A 20,457-nucleotide genomic window follows, 5' to 3' on the forward strand; every position below is an offset into this window, starting at 1 on the left:
GAACAGCTTTAGTACGAAGTTATAGAGTGCGAACGTTTGAACAATACTGCTAACATAGACCTATTATTCACGTGAGAGAAAATACGTAATATCCTGTTATCACGTTACTCCTCTTGTAGCGAACGCGATCTCTTCGCGATCTTAGAGGCACATGTTTCAGAAAGGCAGCGACTCGTATTTTCATGTGCATTAATGTATTTATTCGTTGCATACGATGCAAATTAAGAGACAAATTTCGTGTATGCGTGTGACGGCACTCCATCCTCCATGATTGCGTGATTATCAGTTAAATGAACACGTAGCTGTGCTCGCCCGCGCGGCGTGATATGCGCCGCAATGCGTTATCATATTATCCACACTATCAACTATTATTCCTTACATACGATTCTTTAAGTTAAAATGTGTCGAATGCTGTTAAGGCGTATATGATTTAATTTTAAGATAGCGCGAACCCCGTTAGATCGAAACTTGTCCCAACGATAACGCACATCGTCAGATTTAACTTAGCGATAAAGTAAGGAGCTCAGTGAAGACTTTATTTATATGTTCAGCCTTTGATCAATAAAAGAGAGTGTTATTTTGTTGATCCATCATGTACTTTAATCGTGCGTCATGGATAATCTTTGGCCTCGCTTTGTTCTCATATTCTCGAACACGTCACCAACATTACGCGTGATTTTATATACATTTATCTGTTACATAATTATTACTTGATGACACTTTGCGTCTAAAGAAAGCGACATAAATCACGTTGACTACCAATATTCGCATAAAATGAAGTATAAGTAATGAAGAAGTATAAAATATGTTTCGTAACACTTTTTATGTCAATATCCTTCACATGTACGTATAAATATTACTTTAATATCTGTTCATAAATTTAGATCGTGTGTGTAAACTAAATGAAAATTTACAAGTCTTAAATATTTTTATATCCTTTCTTAATAAATAACCAAATCCACACAAAATATAGTCGATAAAAGCGCAAGTGAAACGCCTACTATGCAATGTCATGATTACTGGGATATTACTGAATTTATACCAGATATTTAATGATCCAATTATTTACAATTTATAAATATTGGCGTTTACCGCCTCTTATTTTCGTAAATGATATATTAATATGATGAATGTGATTAGTTCATAACTATAATCTTAATTCTTTTTAGATTGACAAGAAATTACCGTAATTCGAGATCGACGTGTCTTCGCTACATTCAAACCGGTAATCTGACGTTATTATAGCTAGAATCTCTATAGAGGAGACAGTGTTCCAAGAAGACGCTTGTACTTTTGCTCTTCTTCGGAGTATACCTTTTACTATTGGCCAGCCGACTCATTTGTCATTTCCTTGATTACTAATCTTCCTTAGGCAATATGTGTATTTAACACAAGAGAAAAAACCGGTTTGACAAGATAAAACTGCCGTAATATTATCGCGCAAACTGACATGTGTTATCATGGATCCGTACCCACCCTGTTGATTTAGCGTTGATTTAGATTGTAGAAAGACGACTTTTGTATCAGAAGAATTAGTTTTAAAATTACAAAGTCACATATTCCGCAGAGTGTACAATGTAATATTAATTGTACTTTGAGTCGATTTATAAACGCGGTGAGAGAATATTAAAAATCTACATTGCGCTCTTTTTTTCTTATATTTTTATTAAATTTTTATTAAAACACCAAGAAAGTTTTATTATATGTTTTGAAACAATTTACAAATGGAAATAATTTAAGACTCGCGTTCCATAAACGATTCTCTGTAGCCACTCTTGGGCTCTCGTTTGAGTTCCTTGATGACAATGGAACGGTTCGAACTCATTACCTGGACGTCGGAATCTTCATCGTCGGTCACATGCTCGTTTCTAAGCACATGTCTTCTCTTTCTCTTCTTCGAGGTAGGCGTCTGCGGCCTTGGCCTGTCCTTGCTACTGCTGGACTCGAGAGTCTCGTCCACAATGCTGTGCCTCCTGGCTCTGCGGGCCGAGGAAGTTCTAGGATTCGTATTATGCAGTTGACCCGCGTTACATATGTTACCACTGGAATTATTTCTTTCTCTTCTGATTCGTTCCTGCCGGCGTTCTTCCCGTCTCAGTAGATCATCTTCGCTCTGAGTCCGTTTTCGAGGTCTCCTTGTACGTCTTTTCTTTGTCCGTAGATTATCCATGGAATTTATGGAACGCAAAGTGCCATTTTCGATGGAAATCTCGTTTAAAGCATCCATGGAATGAACTAGTCTTTGCATCTGGACTGCTTCCTCATAGCTAGGTGGACCGACTAATTCTAAAGGATTAATTCTGATTTCCTCTGGAGCCTCCAATGCCTCTATTTCTTCCTCCAAACGCTGATTTCTGAAAGTACGATGAAATAGAGCTTTTGTTTAATTTCATCGCGCTATTGTAGCTAGGAATGGTATATTATCTGTAGCGTAATTTAAATGTTGAAAGATTAATTATAAAAATTCTTGTAGTACACATTTATTCTATAATACATTTAATTAATTTGAAGATTGATAATTAGAAAAATTTTGCGGTTTATATTTATTAAAAATTCTGCTAAATAAAAAACATATAATTATACGTCGGTAACACACTCTCTGATATCACTTTTAAAGAGATGAATAATGTACCAGCTTGCGAAATTGTAATGTAAACCTACTACTTCTAGACAGATATCTGTTTTATCTGTTGTAGGTAGGTATGTCCACTTTCCCTAGCATACATTTTTTTAATTATTCATTTTAATTACGTTGAAAAATATTGTAAACATAACGCGAATATTAAATTACTCAAACATTCATTTTGGTTATTGTACGTTACGAAATGAAGGTCAGTGTGTGTTCATTAATGACATGCCGCGCGTATTGATTTTACTTAAGCGAGGCAAAGTGAAATATCTTCAGATGTATTTTGCATATACACACACAGAAAACTTAACAATTAGTAATCCGAAAGCATCTTTACCTCCTTTGCAAACGTCGTAATCGTTCTCTCTCTTCTGCTAATTCCATTTGCCGTCTCTGCTCAAGGACTCTTCTCTTTATCTTCAGGGTGTGCTTAATCGATATCACGCTGCCACACAAAACGACTAGAATGAGCAAGCTGATCATTACCATTCCCCAAGTTCTGTCGTTAGGATAATACATGTTAGTGTTCCATTCATTGAAACATGCGGCTTCCCACGAATAGCCGGAAACGTTCGCCGGACTTTGGCAGATCAAAGTCGACCCCACAGTTTTGGGCGGAGGTTCCGTTAAGTACTCGATGGTGTCATAGAGTTGCATACAGTCGCATCTCCATGGATTATCTTCTAAACGGACTGTGATCAAATGTAGATTGTGTTGAAATATGTCTGGATTCATCGCTTCCGTCAAACGATTTCCTACGAAGTAATTGATTAATTACATAAAACGTAAGCGCAAAAGATTCAAGATCTACACAAAATAAAAATGCAGAAAGAAATCAATTTCAAAAATACAATTATACTCAAATATAATAATTCTCGGATTAAATTCAGAAACCATGCATTATAGATAAATTTCAAAGATTAATTAGATTTTCAATTAAAAAATTTATAGTTAGAAAATTTGGCCCTTTTTCTTTTACAAAACGAAAAAACCATTGGAATAGCTGAAACATATTTTGAGGCAAGAAACACGATTAAATAATAAATTATAACATATTATTCTCTTAAGAAAAAGCTGTAATTTTAAAATTAAATTCTCATCCTCTAAAAGTTAATATCCAATCATTAACAATTACATTCTATCAAATATCTTTTTGAAATTGTTTTCTCGTAAATGACTCAAAGATTGGTATGTACCTGATAAGTCGATCTTTTGCAATAATGGTAATTCAGCAAAGCTATCATTGTGTAACTCGACGAGCCTGTTTCTCTGCACATCTAGCATTCTTAATGTCTTCGAATTTAAGCCGCGCGGTAACGACTGCAGATGATTGTCTTTTAAATTCAGAACTTTTAATCTGGATAGGTCTTCTAGAGAATTCGCCCTAAAGTGATTGATTAGATTGAAGGATAGATCCAACGTCGTAACAAAAGACGACAGATATGGGAATCGATACAGAGAGTTGTAGGAAAGATTCAGAAATCTGAAATCGATACTATCCCTGAACGCTAGCTTGTGAATTTCTCTGAGACTGTTCGCAGACAGATCCAGTACTTGAAGCTTTATCAAACCTTCAAATGTGCTACCATTCAATAGCGCCAAGTTGTTCGAGTTCAGGTACAAGTGCGTCAACTGCCTGTTTTTGACGAAAATACGATCTGGCAGTAAACGAATTGTGTTGTGAGAGAGTCGAGCCTGCGTTAACGACGGCAAACCATGAAGACCGGGTCGGTCAAGATTACATCTCGATACGTCCAGTTTTTTTAGCTTTAGGTGCTCTAGGGTCGAATATCTACAAACGAGTAATGTATTATATTATTTGTAAAATTCCTATTAAATTTTTTCATATTAAGTTTTTATTTAATAAGAGCTATCAAATCTATTAAGCGATTCTTTTCGATGGTTAATTTAAATACAAAATTAAAATTATAATCAAATAAGGTTTCATTACCGAGTGCTGTATACTAATGTAGGATTATTGACCAGTCGTAGCTCCTCTAATTCTGGAAATCCAACAAAAGTGTTTGGATTCAGATAATTTAGAGCGCAGTCAGACATGTCCAACCATCGCAATGTCTCGCTGACAGGTGTTTGAATACTTTTCAGTGGATTTCCCGCGAGACTTAGAGTGTTCAGCGCCGACAGTCCATTCAAGGATTCATTGCCGAATACTTTTATAACTAAAACAAATAAAATTTTTATTAGTTTAATACATACGTGCATATTATTGAATCTTAAAAATTTTTTCTATACATTTTTACACAAAAAGAATAAATCTCCGTATCATTAAATATATATTATGTCAAATATTATATATATCACTAAATTAAAATATGCCCGTAAATACGTTTCTTTTTCAAATTGGTATTAACTGTTATTATAATACCAACGATTTTATAAACAAATATGGTATTTTAGTAGATATCTTTTTAAAAATCACCTTTAAAGAATTCTTTATAAATCATTATAATAAATATTTTTAATAACACTTATGACTATCTTGATACACACTACAATGGCCGGCATCCACTGCCTGAAGCACTTCGCTGGTTAGCCCTTTCAAGTCAGGTAATAGATTCCTTGAGATGTATAGAACTGCCAGGGATGGTAGCTGGCTAATGGAAGCAATATCTGCCGTATTTGCGATGAGGTTGTCTGATAGATCTAGTCTACGAAGCTTCCTTAATTCTTCGATATTATTCGGCAAGGATTTGAGCTGATTCTTGGCCAGATTCAAGTACTGTAGATCAATCAGCCGATTGACTTCGTCGGTGATCTCACTTATACGATTAGTCGACAAATCCAGATGCTCGACCTATTACAGAAAAAACTAATTTTAATTAGTAATTAAATGATTTATTAGACAATCATCTAGAAGAATATATTTGTCTGAATTGGTAGTAGTTTTTAATTATCTTGATCATATCTTCTTCATGATTCTCATCGCGTATATATTTTTTATCGATATATTACTATACTATTTTATTTTATTTTGTGTACACGATAAGATGCAATAAATTGTTATCTTACAATGAAATTTATAATAAAAAAAGGGATCATTACTCATCGCATATATACTCACCACATCACTAATATTTTCGGGAAATATCAATATTCCCTGCTTCGAACACTCGATAGTTCTGGGTAATTGGCTAAGGCGGCACAGACACCTGTCTGGACATATGCTTTGGCACCTCGTAATTGACAGAATTGTTAGCCACGTGATTAGCACTGCAAGAAACACGCCGCGATGTCTCATTGATCGTTCCTCCATGTTTCTTTTTCATCACCGCGAGTCAGGTCGAATAATCGCGCATAACCCACATTCTTGCAATTCAATTCGCCTATGAAATGACATTTACGGCCTCCCGATCGTACATTGCCAACGTCGAAATCTTTGTTACGGGAGAAATTATACGAGAGAATAAGATCGCTCACCGAAAATTCCCTCGCTCCGAATCGATGACCGAGCGTACTGGTTCTCTGAACCGTGCTAAGAGCACTGAGAGTTAGTAGTTATCTTTGATAAGTATCGCAGGGTACGTCGCACGATATCTCTGTAAGATAACCAGACCGCCGCGCCGTGTCGAGGTGTTGAGTGCATTATTCCGCGCAAAAGGAATGAAAAAAGGAGAATCGGATAAAGATAGAGAGATGACTATACTTGTAATTGTGTGATGGTTTGTCCGCATGATGAATGGCATCCGAGATATTAATCTATTCTGCTCATATCGACAACGATTTGAGTCGGTCATCTCGTTGAGAACTATTTCATTTACTATTTAAATCTATGTTTTATATGTATTTATTGTTCAATCAGCAATTTCAATGGCAATTTAATATTAATCATGTCATGCTTATAATGTACATTCATTAATTAATTAAAAGACGCTGATTTTGATCAATTTCTGCGTGCGTCCGCAACTTGTTCAAGCTTTAACATCATCAATTTTTCGCTATAGTATTAGCATCGCTAAATTATTGAGACGTGGATATTTTAACGAGCTCTAACGTAGGTCGCTCTGTCGAGATCCGGAGAAACAGGTTTTCCGCGGAGGAGACATGAATGGAAATCTGAATGGGCAGTGCCGTGGAAAATGTAAGACATTAGATAAATATCTCAAGTATCCCGAAAGCCGATATTGAAGCGGGCATCTCAGTGGTCTAAGCCTCTCTCGGCTGACCCATGCGGATATTTTCCTCCCCTCGCGATGCTGTCGCCGCATTACGATCTTTCTCCATCGTTTTTTTTTTTCGATCCGACAAGATCGTGCGGTTTCTTCTTTCCGCGGTTTCCAATATAGAAATTAGATCAAATGGAATTCGTTATATTTATCACATTTATATTTATATTTTTTATTATTTCTCCGTGTATACATGATTACTAAGCACAGATTGCTAATGATAGTTTTTTCGTGGACTGTAAGCTTTTATATTTATAGAAAAGAATATCTAAATAAATACTAAATTATTTGAAACCAAAGGAAAAGAATAATCTTAAGAGTCTTACTTTTTCAAGAATCCAAATTTCCAATTGCACTAAATTCATGGTTTAGATGTTCGAAAAAAGAAGTTTGTCAGGAAAAATAATATTTCTAATAATTTAGAAAGATGCTAAGATTTTCGAATGAAATCTTTATTACACTTAATAAGGAACATACTAAACTGCTTAGTAGGAAATAAATTAATGATAAAGACATCTCAATATGTAGAAATATAAGACTATAACGTGAAGAATTTCGACGTATACGTAATGCGATTGAATAAAAATACATTTAAAGGAGTTAATATCAATTACACGAGTTAAGGACCACCTAGATGCCTCAGCCGTGTATTTATCCAGAAGAAGCAAGTCACTCGTGATTATTTGCACGGATTGCGGTGAAAAAGACTCGGTCTAAGACTCCACCCCTCAAAGAGAGGGATTTAAAAAGACCTTATCCGCGCAGGACAGACTCGTTCTCTTTTTCACACGTCCGGTCGGGCCAATGGCGAGGGCAGGTCACACCCTCGGGAGGGTGCGAGAGGTTTAGCTAGCGCCGGCGCTTAGCCCTGGGCTTATCCGGTGGGGAAGAGGACGAGCTCTACCTGTTGATACTAAACCAACCCCTTCGCGATTTCGCAAATCCGGAGTTTCACCGTTGCACTCATGGTCACGCCCTTTGGTTTAACAGATATTCGCAATTTTTTGTGAGTAACCCTCCTTTATGAGCGACTTTATGATATCATAAAAAGAAGTATCGCGTTTTAGCAAGACAACGATATAATTTGCCTTGTTTACATCATTAAGTTTTTTACAGATCGGAATTTTTGGGGAGATCAAGCTTTCTGACACGTGGAGTATCATTTGAGTTAATTTGTTACATTTATTCGTCAGGAAAGTAATACAGTTTTCACGATATATAATGACTGCTTAATTATTCGATATTATAGTTAAATAGAATAACAAATAATAGTCATGACCTAATGATAATTAAATTATCTAATAGCCATATAAATATGGTAATTAAAAATCGATTCTCTATATCGATTTTCCATATCGATTTCTCGTAATTACATATTTCGTAACAGAATACCGAGCTCTTCTTTGACTGTACCTTGCTCTTTAATCTATACAATTGGGTTCGTGATAGTGGTTGTGAATATTCACGCAATATCGAATTCGTGTTAGGTGCAGTAACCGCCACGAAATGAAGATTCCAGCCACGAGAATGGCTTCAGGATCGATCATCTCGGCGCGCCGATTCCTTGCGCTCACCCCTGTGCGCCGAACACCAGCAAACCAGGTAGCAGATAGCTATAATTAAAAGTCGATCAGGCCAGGCCTTCACAGATAAAGGAACCTTCGCCTGCACGAATGTACAGTACGCTCCAATAACGATCATCTGATTGGTCACAAGCTTGTAATCAGTAAAATAAATAAGATAATTTTAAGAAACAACTAAATAGTACAGCTTTATATCAATAATACATAGCATAATTATGATTATACATTAAGATAGTTGTACATTGAAAATGTCAATACATCCTTTACAGAAATACAATTTAATGAAATTACTGATTTTGGGTATTAAAAGCATTGAACGATAGTGTTTTTAATATTCAAAATAAGTGATTATAATGATTATCTTCCAGTATTAAATTCTGTAAGCAATATTAAAGAACCAAATAAAGAAATAGAAATTGTAGAAATCAACTTAACAGAACCAAAGACGAAACGTAATGACGCTCTTTTGCTGTATTGCGAAATGACTTCATGGGCTTCAATTTTGGTCAGAAAAAGATTCGTTTATCCTAAAGTATCGAACCTATCTTTTTACACGAGAATTAGAGAAGAATAATAGTTATCTGTTTTCCCTATAATCTCCACATCCGATAAAATGATTAAAGTCATTTACTTACTTCAACTCCTTTTTACCTCTGTTCTGAGCTAGTAGTAGAACTCATCCCAGTCGATGTTCTTCCATCGTCCTCGAGACGTTTCGCCGGCAGATCGGTCTCTCCGTCACTATTGAGGGCACCTGTACCGGAGAGGATATAATACCGGCGCGTGCTATCTGGAGTATATTTTTAACGCCTTCATTTCCGGCCGCGCTGGGACACCGGAAATAGCGGGACGATACCTCGCGGTGTTTCAGGTATTGATCAGTTCGAGGAGCCGGTGCTACACCACCCAACCATCCACCCCCGTCAGATGAGGAGGGAGGCTGCACGGCTCTGCAGACTCGAAGCTTCGACCCCCACACGGTCCCCCGCGTCTCCGCCACCCCCGCCACTGGCGGCGGCGTCCCACTGGCGACGCCCCTGTCCGCCACCCCCAACCGCCGGCAGCGGCGTAACGTCGAAGACGGATCTTTAGGTATCTCCGCCGTCTCCGCTCGGATCTTCGGACTACGCTCCGATGGCTCGGAGAGAACGAAAAGGGTGGTTGAGTGGGTGAGCGGATAGCTGGTGGGGCGCGTTTTTAGGGTAGAAGCGAGAGCGGCGGAATGAACTTTGTTGCTTCGCGGTGCACACCCGTCGCGACACGTACATAGAGGGGTGGTGGTATCGATGGCCGCGTCGATGACCAGAATATGGCTCTCTGGTATACCGAAGTCGCTCGAAGCGGCGAACGAAGGGTTGAGAAAACAAAAAAAAAACAAATGAATTTAATTTAAATCTTTCAGAGATGTATTGAAACAAATTAACATTAGCAAACCGTACTGATTGAAGTGGAACCGCGTCAATGATCGAAATATGACTCGCTGGTAGCGAAGTCGCTGGAAGTAGCGAACGATATAAGGGTTGAAAGAACCAAAGAAATACAAATGGATTTGATGGATTAAAAAAATTTAACAAATTAACATTAGCAAACCATATTAACTAAAGTGAAAAAAAAACAATATATAATGAGATTATGTATAATCTGTACATATAGAATTAAAAATTAATGTTTGCATCTCTCTCTAAGAATATAATGAGTTTGATAGTAAATAAATAACTATTGAAATTAAATCATTTTTCAATTTTTTAGCTGTTACGTGTCTCCAGGCTTAAAAAAATAATTTTTTTTTAACGTAAACTAGAGAACAGTATTTTATTATTAATAAAATTAAAAATATGTTGTACGCGTTTATTGCATTCACGCATTAAAAAAGAATGATTCCTACCAAATATCTTTGTACGCATTATTCTATTCTGCGACATTATTCTATTCAGACGAGGACATGTGGAGCATCATGCGCGCGGATTTGCGATTTCGAAGTGATTTTATTTTCCCTAAACTCATCCTCGACCTTTCGCGGCAGTCCTTAAGCCGGGTTATAAATAACAGCTTATCTTTTGTCGGCTTCAACGCCGCCGCGACCCCGCACAAAGCCAAACTCTACCCCTCTTGACGAACCCTCTCCGCCACCTTTTATGCTTCGTAAGGGGTCGCGCGCGAGAAGACATCTCATGAAACGTGCATTCGTAATTGCTTTGGCGTGTCCCTAAATCAAATCTCGCGGTTTTTCCGCATTGGAGAACATGTACGTATGTTTTACAGAGAAATAAAGCCGCACGGGATCATATCAAACTCTCTCACTTCTAATATCGCGTCGAGACAAATTAGAGCTCGAAAATCACTCAGCCATTGAAGAAATATTATGACTCAGTATTCTTGATGTCCTATGCAATGTCTAAAAGTGGATCGAGTTAATATTTTTATTTTGTATTACTGGCATACTAATTATTAGTTGTTATTCATAAGAAAAATACATGGAATTGCTGTAAATTTATAATATTTGCCTGCCTGAACATCGGGAAGGACTGATCAAGAATAACCATTGATAATTCTTTGCTTTTAAATGTTTCGCAGAGAGTAGTATGTTGGAACTCAGATTGGCGCCTGTAAATAGTCAGACCTTTATGGCGCCACGTATTTAGACTTGATAAGCATGATTAAATGCTAACTTGTTCAAAAGGTTCTATATATAAAGCTGGTGATTTCGAATAATTAGCGACGAAATATACCGCGCGTTACATGTTCGTTCTTATAACAAACTCGACTACGTCGACACGACCGGAGCGTTTTACGTTGAAAATCAGCGCGATCCCACGGCAGACATTTATCGAGTTGTCGTTTAAGCGGGTTGTTGGTTGACGGCTGCGCGATGTGGAAGTAGCTTAAGTAGCTGGATTTCTCGCTGATATTTGAATGGATGTCGGCTATTTGTGGTTCACTGCGTCCTTAACAAGATCAGGGACATTCAGGCACGACACCCCCTGAGGATGAGATGCACAACCCCGCGTACAACGGTGTAACTACGTGTGTGTGTGTGTGTGTGTGTGTGTGTGTGTGTGTGTGTGTGTGTGTGTGTGTGTGTGTGTGTGTGTGTGTGTGTGTGTGTGTGTGTACAGTGCGCTCGCTCGCACATCTGTCGGCGCTCCCAAACCCCGAAAGAGAAGGACTCGTCCTCGCTAGACCTCAGCATCCTCAGTGTTTCCGTCGTATTGTCTAATCGCCTCCCAGTTCCACCGTCCTGTTGCCCCCTGCCTCTCCTTTCTTCCTTTACCATTTATTGTTTCTTGCTTTTATATTGTTCTTAATATCCACAATTTTGCATCACTCTTATGTATAAAAGAATAAATATCTCTGTAATATAGAGAAGTTAATTAATCAACATCTCTTTCTCTCTCTCTCTCTCTCATTTTTGAATATTAGAAATGATTTTTGTATCTTATATTTCTCTCAATGTTATTTAATGTTATTAAATCTGAAGTAGTTCATATTTTTAAGTCGCATAATATTTAGTTTTTATGTACTTAAAAATATTCAGAATTTTTTTTCAATCAATTAAAATTCTTAGATATGTAGGTATAATTATTTATCTTTGTGTTTACTTAATAATCACATTCATTTATTAAAATGCACTGAAAAAATCGTCTGGTTGAAAATTGACGAATCAGAATTTTTTGGTTGAATTTCTTAGAATTCTAATTGAGATAATCAAAATTCTGGTTGTCTGTGATACGATAAAATCTACTAGATTGCTTATTTTTATCAGAATAATTATATTTATCAGAATTCTAGTTATTTAACTAGAATTTTAGTAGAACCAAAAAATTCTGATTCGTTCATTTTCCATCAGAATTAATCCAATCAGATCATTTTTCTCAGTGCGTAAATTGCTTTTAAATACATAGAAAACATTTCCACAAAATATAATAACCTCTTTTTTACTCTCCTTCTCTTACCCTCCCTTCGACGCATTGATGTCTTCCCTCATTCACGTTGCCTCTCACAGAGGAGCGGTTCTTCACCCTCAGATGAATTCGCATTCGAATTTACTGTTAAGTTTGTCGATAAATACGCGGATTGTGAGTCACTCATCTAGTACACGGGATTGTTCCCGTCAACGACTAAGGATCGCGAGGGAAGAAAGCGTACCGTGGATAAGGGAGGAAATTCGTGCTCGATTAAGAAGGGGTGGTATGCGAAGTATTGCAACAGGAAGATTAACCATATTCGCTTACATCTAGTCTTTTGCGCAATGTTTAATGCTCTTTTAATAGAGAATATTTTTTATATACGTCATACATGAGAATTACTATGTAATTTTGTATCATTCTTATGTGTAAAAAAACAAATATCTCTATAATATAGAACAATTGATTAATCAAAATTTTTCGATCGTTAAATATTAAAAATCATTTTTGTAACATTATTTTATTTCGATTCTTCTATTTCTATCAGTTATTGAATTTGAAATAATGTTAGTATCTGTAAAAGGCACATTTATTCACTTATACTTGAAAATATCTAGAATGTGTCAGTAAATTAAAATTCTTAGATACATCACGCTGTAAAAACAATAAACAAACATTTCTACTGCTGTGCTTGTCCATAGAGAAAAATAAATTAACTACGAAAATATAATATTTTAAAGTAAAGATTTTAAAGTTATTTTAAAGGTTTTAAAAATTATTCTAAAATTCTCCAGTTACAAAATTAATAATTATTTCGTTGAAACAGAAAATACATATCGGATATACATTACTATGCTTTCTACGACGTCCATCTTTCGCTTACCCCTGATGAGTGTCTCATTGTCGGCACAGCAGCGTTGAAAGTTGCTCGCGGATGAGTATATTTCACGTTCACGAGCGCGGATCGTTCGCTATCTGAAAACGTACAGGCCAACATCCGCGTTGCACGCCTAAAGAGAGCAAAGAGATGGCGATGCCGTACGACGGGCAACATGCCAATCTTGCGCGATGCCTTTTATTGCTGCGATAAGCGGCCTGTGTCCCCTCCATCTCAACCCCCGTGCCACGCCGACGAGACCGGCAAAATGTTACAAATGTAATCTTTACTTCTGCGCCTTAATGGACATTTTCTCGCCATTGCGGCGCGTGTTACGCACCCGGCGATCCTCACATTCGTAACGTTTGACAGAAGGTGTCTTCTTTATAGCCGAGACGGAAAAGAAACGCGATAAGCTCCCGTCAACAAGACCGCGAGCTGTATTACGAGAAACGATGGCGCCTGAGATAAATGTCTCTTAGCGTTTTGCTCGGCTATCGCGATAAGTTTACGATTAATTTCCGTCGTTTAGTCACTTAGAACGATTTACTTCACTGTAACTTCTTTAATGTTATTTATTAATACCTAATAATCTAAAATTGTGTGTGTGTGTGTGTTTTAAAAAACTGTCACTAAATAATTTGTTTGATACATTTGCTGAATTAAATTTTTCATAATTTTTTGTATTTTTATGTTTTAAATATCCTGCTTTATTTTAAAAGTAAAGAAAGAAGTTTGTTGAATAGTTTCTTAATTGATCAATTTTTTAAAACACGATTGAAAGCAATTTATTGGAAGGGTTCAATATTGTCGTATTTGGTATGGATATTATCTAGAGATTTTGATGCGCCGCGAAAGACATTTGTTATTTCTAATTATATTATGGTTGATTTCTTGATGTTGTAACAGGATGTTCGAGAAGTACGGCGCAGCGAGGCTTGAATTACGCCAAGTCTCGCCAGTTCAGGAAGACTTAAAAACTTTGATCCATCTCTACCTATAAACCCCGTTCAGAGCAGGACTTCAAGTTCTTCCTCAGATAAAACGGAGCTTGGCCCGTCACCGAGTAAAGAATTTAACGAGATTTCAGTCAATCTTACTCAAAGTAAAGTCCGCTTTTGTGTTAAGCAAAATTACTTACAAAGTGTTCGGATAATGCAAATATATTGTATAGAATGTTAAGCAATTTTATGACGAGATAAGATGAGAATTTCACATTTTTACTCCCTATTATAACAGCCTTTTAATTTGAATGAAGATATCAATCAATGAAGTTAATTGAAATATTGTTAATTGTCAGATTGCGATAAATCTTTACGGACGGACAAGAATTTCTGCTCCCTTTATTTATCGACGGCAGGCGGGTTTAAGTTATAGATGCAAATTAAAACGCTCATTTATCTTATGGTAATTACACGGTTGGGATTTGCAAATCCCTTGAACTTTCTTCTAACTTTCTCCTACCGTCTTCACTTGTAGTAAGCTTACACATCGTCATATCGTATCAATGTAAATTAAGGAATTCGTTGCATTTGTCGCAAAGTAATGTAATAACCTCAGTAGTTTTATTTACTTCAAAAATAAATAAGATATTTTTCGGCTTAATTCAAAGATTGTTGCTAAATTATATAATATAACAATACAATTAATAATAATAATTAGTATAATAACGATAATCATTACGCAATGGATATATAGATAATAGAAAACAGATGTAAAACAAAAAGCCACGAATGCGTCATCTCAACATGCGCTTTGCCAGATTTGCCGAGAGTTTGCATTCATATACATACATCGCAACAGCGGAAAATCGCAAGATGATCCCCTAGGTTTATCTTAGTTAGAATAGAAGGGATTAGACTCCGGCTTCTCGCAGGCGGCAGTTATTTTCAATTATCCTTCCGCCCCCTTTGGAGCTGCAGCTTTTCCCACCCTCGGTCGTTCCTAGCCGCTCCTGGTCCGCTCTCGGGGGTGTGTAATGTATGCGAGATAAAGGCCGAAGAGGCGCCGTCGTAGACTAAGATATTACAGGGAAATGGTATAAGGTGTGGAACGTAGCGGGTGGAGGTGGTAGCTGGCAGGTTCCCCGCGTGGTGGAGAGGGCAAAGGGGTGCCCATAACTTATCGCAGATTTAAGGCTCTTAGACTTAAGGGACTCTAATAATAATATAGCGCCATTCCGACACCGTTATAAGGAATCGCGCGTATAGCCGGAATTGTGTACTTCGGCGGAGTCCCACGGATCGTGGACGTGTGTGCGTGTATTTCCGGACGTTGTAATAGCGCCGATCGTTACGGACTGGAATAATTTTTACGGGGTTGCTACTGAAGCGTTATATATGTCTGATAACTACCTCGTTAAAATTTAGACAAAATTATTGAATGAGGAAAGATGAAGATATGAAAGAAGATAGAAAAATTTGTGAGGTAGAACGAAGTGAGATTTTGATTTTGTTCAGAGAAATATGTAGGTTCCTAACATATTTATATGTACAATTTATATAATTTGTTTTATACCATTAAAATATTCAAATATTACACATTTAAATTTATAAAATATGTCTATTCTTAGATTTTAAATTCAGAAACATTTTACTCTCATATCTGTATTTTCTCGTGTATCTTGACAAATTGCTAAATCTTCGTCTCAGATTTTCTTATAAGACATCTTCAAAGGACACAATCTCTGCTAGTTGCAGCAACGAGAGGTACGGTCAGATAATGCAAAGAAGGAGGGCCGGTGGGCAACGAAGAGAGAGATTTAAGATGGCGCGGCGCCGCGGTAAACAAAAGCCGCGATAAATTTCGTAAGTCGCCGAATTAATAAAAGATTACACCGCGGTTACTGCGGGCACCCGCTAGATAAGAAGACTCTCTTGGCGGAGCCTCGAGACCGCAGCTAAATCATCGGATATCTTGCCCTGCGATACATAAACCACCCTTCAGGCTTACTACGTATACGTTGTATACAACCCCCGCGTTATCTTCGTCGGGACGACGATGCTCCGACTCCGCGTACAGTCAATTCTCTAAAAGAAATCCGGATGTTGGTCCTGTCGCGACGCTTTCATGAGAAACCGCGAAAAATTATATCGATTTATAAAGAGATAATATAATCATTATCTGAAAATATTCAAATTAACGGTATATTTATCCCAAATGCAGAATTAGTAAAAGCAAAAGCTTGATGTTAATTATTTTTTCTTTTAGTATGTAATGTTCATCTATTTCTTAGCGAATGAAACAAATTAATCTTACAGCGACAATTTATTAACTATTTAATACCGTAATTTAAAAATACATAACAAAACTATAATCTGTTATAAAAATAAAAAGATTACTTATTATTTAAATATTTTTTTTAATGGAACGATTGGATTTTTTACTACACACACATACAATTTTGTTCTTATATAAATATTTGTAAGTTAGGTAGACATTATTACTACCACAGCAGCACAAATTGATTCATTCATGTGCGACGTATCGCGGGATCTCTATATTTACTTACTATTACGGGATAAGACATCGCAGGAACTGATGGACAAATATATAGGTCCTTTATTAATTGGCAAGCAGGACACTTTGACAGACAGCTGGGGATGGGTGAAAGACCGAAAGCTTTGCTTTGATGTTCGAGGACCGCGGTCCATTTCGTACTGCAAAGCTCAATTAATTAATTGGCGAGAAAGTGAGCGCGCTTATGAGTCCAACAGTTTCAAGACAACGTTAAATCTTTCTTTGGTAAACGACTGGCAATTTTTTAACTTTGCATTTTCCTGAGGCGACGCGAGTTAAATAAAATCTGAAATAATCCTTAGACTACGGATCGTCCGTGCAACGGTCTTGAGATGATAAGATCCTAATCTTTTGCCCCTACGCTGGAAACGTTAAACTGCGCTGACTACGAAACGCAGATCCGGCCGTACTCGTTTACGTGACTAACTTACGATGATAAATTATTAAGGAAATCAGTAAGAGAGAAACTCTAGACTTAGCAAAGTGAAAGATATATGCGAAGTTTGTACTTCAGCGCGATTATCTCCTTTCAAACTGACCTCGCGACACCGTTGCAATTAGACACACCAAACCTGGATATTTTCAAAGCTTTCTTCCGTAAAAGGAAAAAAACCTAATTCAACAAATTATTGTCACTTATTTGATTTGCTAATTTATTGATATATTGGAATTAGTCATAAAGAATTAGTGTCAAGTAATCAAAGGTTTTGGAATGATAAATTCTACCAATAACACTCTCTTTAACTATTTGGTAGCAGAATAGAATATAACAAAATCGAACCGTATTTTAATATTAATCATTTGCTTACAATATAAAATATTGCTACTGCAATAATCAATAGAAATTTAAAATAAAAAGTTATAAGATACAAACATAGTGTCTGCATCTTCATCTTTAGTTCTTCATTTCCTTATTTTCTTTTATTTCAAACATTCTTTTATTATATCAGCGTTCACCTTTGACTTCTTTTCAAAGGCGATTAGATTTACCGAAGTAACACGCATGTTTAAGATCGATTATCCTCTTATTAATATTTTTCTCTCGATTTATCATTTTCGACACGATCTAGTTTCACGGTGACATTAACCCACGCGATCTTTGACGCATTGATTTTCGACCGCGAATGTTCGTTAAACGTTAAGTCGTGGCATTAAGACACGGTGGACGGCAAGTAAGAAGAAGGAAGCCGCAACCGAAGAGGAGGAGTACGAGGGAGAATGAGTCGAAGGAGGAAGAAGACGAAGAAACGAGCTGAAGGCACAGTGGCGGCCACCAGAGGCGGTGATCTATGGTGGGATTACCGGTGGCGGTATTTCTTCATAACCGTTTCTCCGGGTCGCCTCTCTCTTTTCTCTTCTTCTTCTCACTCCGGCCATCCTCTTCGCCCCTTCGGCGACGTTCTCTCCTAGCTGCGGCCGGCTCCAGCAGGTTCTCACCGCAAGAAGCTCCTTGGCTTCTTCGGCACTGCCTATATCTCCCTACGTCGGTAACGTACACGCCCCCGCGCGCGCGTTCAGCTCGCGGGGGGTTGTATCTTAATAACATTCATGAGCTCAGATATACCCGCCAGATTTATTGCTCCGGCACCCGCGGATTCTGCGAAGACCTGCGAACCGACCCCTTCGTCCCTTCTCCTTGGGCGCTTCCTTTCTTACGCTCCTTGGTCCTCCGCACTCCGCTTCTTTCGTTTTTCTCGTCTTCAGGATCACCCCGCGTCTCTAGGCTCGCGATTTTATCCTCCTTATAGACGAATGTAATTTGACGGCAATCAAAGCTGTAAACTGCATTTGAAATAATTTAATTGAATGGGGTTATGATTTTGAGGAAAAATACAAAAAAAAATGCTATCGAATATATATTTTTTTAAGTCTCCAAATATTTATATGCTAAAAGTGACTCAATGTATTATTACTGCACGGAGAAAATTTTATATTAAGTTTTAATACAATGTTAAATTATACTTTACTATGTTTTGCATTTTCAATGGACCATCATAACATGATTCCGATATAACTTTTACTATGGTAATACTAATTTTTATCACATAAATAAAGTAATTTTTATTAAAAACCAGTGGGGTTAAGCCATATTCTAACATGAAAACAGTTAATTTTTACTATGGTACGCAAACAAATTTGCTAGGTATATATTTTTTACTTATCTTTACAATACTAACTTTTATTCAACAAGTTTTAATTTTGTAATAAAAAATTTTTACTAAGAAAAAGTGTAAAAATCACGTTGCATTATTATTAAAAAAAAAAGCTATAGCATTTAAACTTATAATTGTCATGATAGTTCGCAGCTTCTACAACATATTATAATAATTTTAAATATAACATTTTTTCCGTGTGGAAAATAGTAAATATTCGTTGATGAATACATCAACGCATATTAGTATAGCATTGAGCATATAAGTATAGCATTGAAGTCAGTAGGGAATGCATATATAATTAATTAATTTATTGGACTGATTGATAATAAATATTGAAACCTTTAAAAAAACAGAGAACTGTGCCACACGTATATAATTATATCGATATGTACTTCACCAATAAGCGTTGGTTAATTTTGTTTCATAATGCTCTCAAGCACTTCCGCGAATCCCTCTCATTATAAGACTAAATTATGCTGGGTCACAAGTGATTTAGTGACGGTTTTCATTAAATGAGTTCTCGATATCGGTTTTAACTACCGCCACGCGAGCTTTAATTGGGTCAAACGCACGGATGAAAAGCAACGTCGTCTCCGCGTGATACGAAACCACAGTGGCTTCGCTTTTATCCGTTTATCAATTGAGTCTCCCCCGTGAGACACCCTTACTACCTATACCGCCCACCCTCCGTGCCGTGGCAGACGCCGTCGACGGCTCTGTGTTTCGATATTTATGGCTTGCTGTATATTACACATGAATCTTCGCATTTCCAGTGTCGTTGTGTATTCGACATTAAATGCATAGCATTAACTATTATCGATTCAATTCGATCGATTGACCCGAAAAGCAAAACGTGCTCAGACAACACATGTTTCATTTTCTCTCGTAATTTTGCACAACACCAGAAAAAAGATAATAAAAGTAACGGAAAATCAGTTAAATATTTGTTAGCATGCATTATTCTATTACGAGTTCGTTAATTATATACAAGAATTATCTAAAAATTCAATACTAAAAATACTATAACAAGAAAGTTTTCGACGTATTAAATAAAAAAGTTATTTATTAATTTTTATTTTAAGCAATAATTTCTAAAATATAAAGGTTTAAATGACTAAAATTACCACACACATACACAAATTATATACGTTTAGATAATAGCCAATTGTGAGTATTAATGAGCGCGCTGAAGTGAGCCCTCATTAGTGCGATTTACATCTTTTAATAATTTAATTTGTTATTTACGCACTCCAGTTTTAGTTTGAGATTGTTTTAAGACTGACAAATAATTGACATACAACTTGCTTAAATTGGAAATTGTAAAAATTCACACAAAAAATATTATTAAGCACCAAGATCCACCTTGACCAAATATGGTCTTCTTCACTCATTTGCTTTGAATCTTCTATTTTTATTTTATATTGTTCTTTTAATAAATTGTTGCATTTGAAGCAATTCATTAAAAAGCGTGATATTTGGAAGGGTGAACTATTTCCGATCAAACCGGACAGAAGACATCGGCATTTCCTTCTCGAGGAAACGAAGGTTATATCGTGAAGGCGCGTTTGCGTGCGCGTTCGATCAACGTGTGTGTCTACGTTGGT

The 20,457-nt window shown here is 36.7% G+C and overlaps 1 protein-coding gene across 1 annotated transcript; it reads right to left on the minus strand.

Annotated features, from left to right (window-relative positions):
- Positions 1–1,694: 1,694 nt before the first annotated feature.
- Positions 1,695–6,117, minus strand: LOC108761417 (insulin-like growth factor-binding protein complex acid labile subunit). The gene is made up of 6 exons (XM_018507941.1): positions 5,712–6,117; positions 5,141–5,444; positions 4,581–4,809; positions 3,826–4,421; positions 2,967–3,384; positions 1,695–2,354 (listed from the first exon to the last, which is right to left on the minus strand). Exons 1-6 carry the CDS (start codon positions 5,901–5,903, stop codon positions 1,736–1,738), a joined length of 2,358 nt encoding a protein of 785 aa, XP_018363443.1. The 5' UTR covers positions 5,904–6,117; the 3' UTR covers positions 1,695–1,735.
- Positions 6,118–20,457: the final 14,340 nt, after the last annotated feature.

This window comes from Trachymyrmex cornetzi, unplaced genomic scaffold (genome assembly GCF_001594075.2).
Source record: "Trachymyrmex cornetzi isolate Tcor2-1 unplaced genomic scaffold, Tcor1.1 scaffold248, whole genome shotgun sequence".
NCBI lineage: Eukaryota > Metazoa > Arthropoda > Insecta > Hymenoptera > Formicidae > Trachymyrmex > Trachymyrmex cornetzi.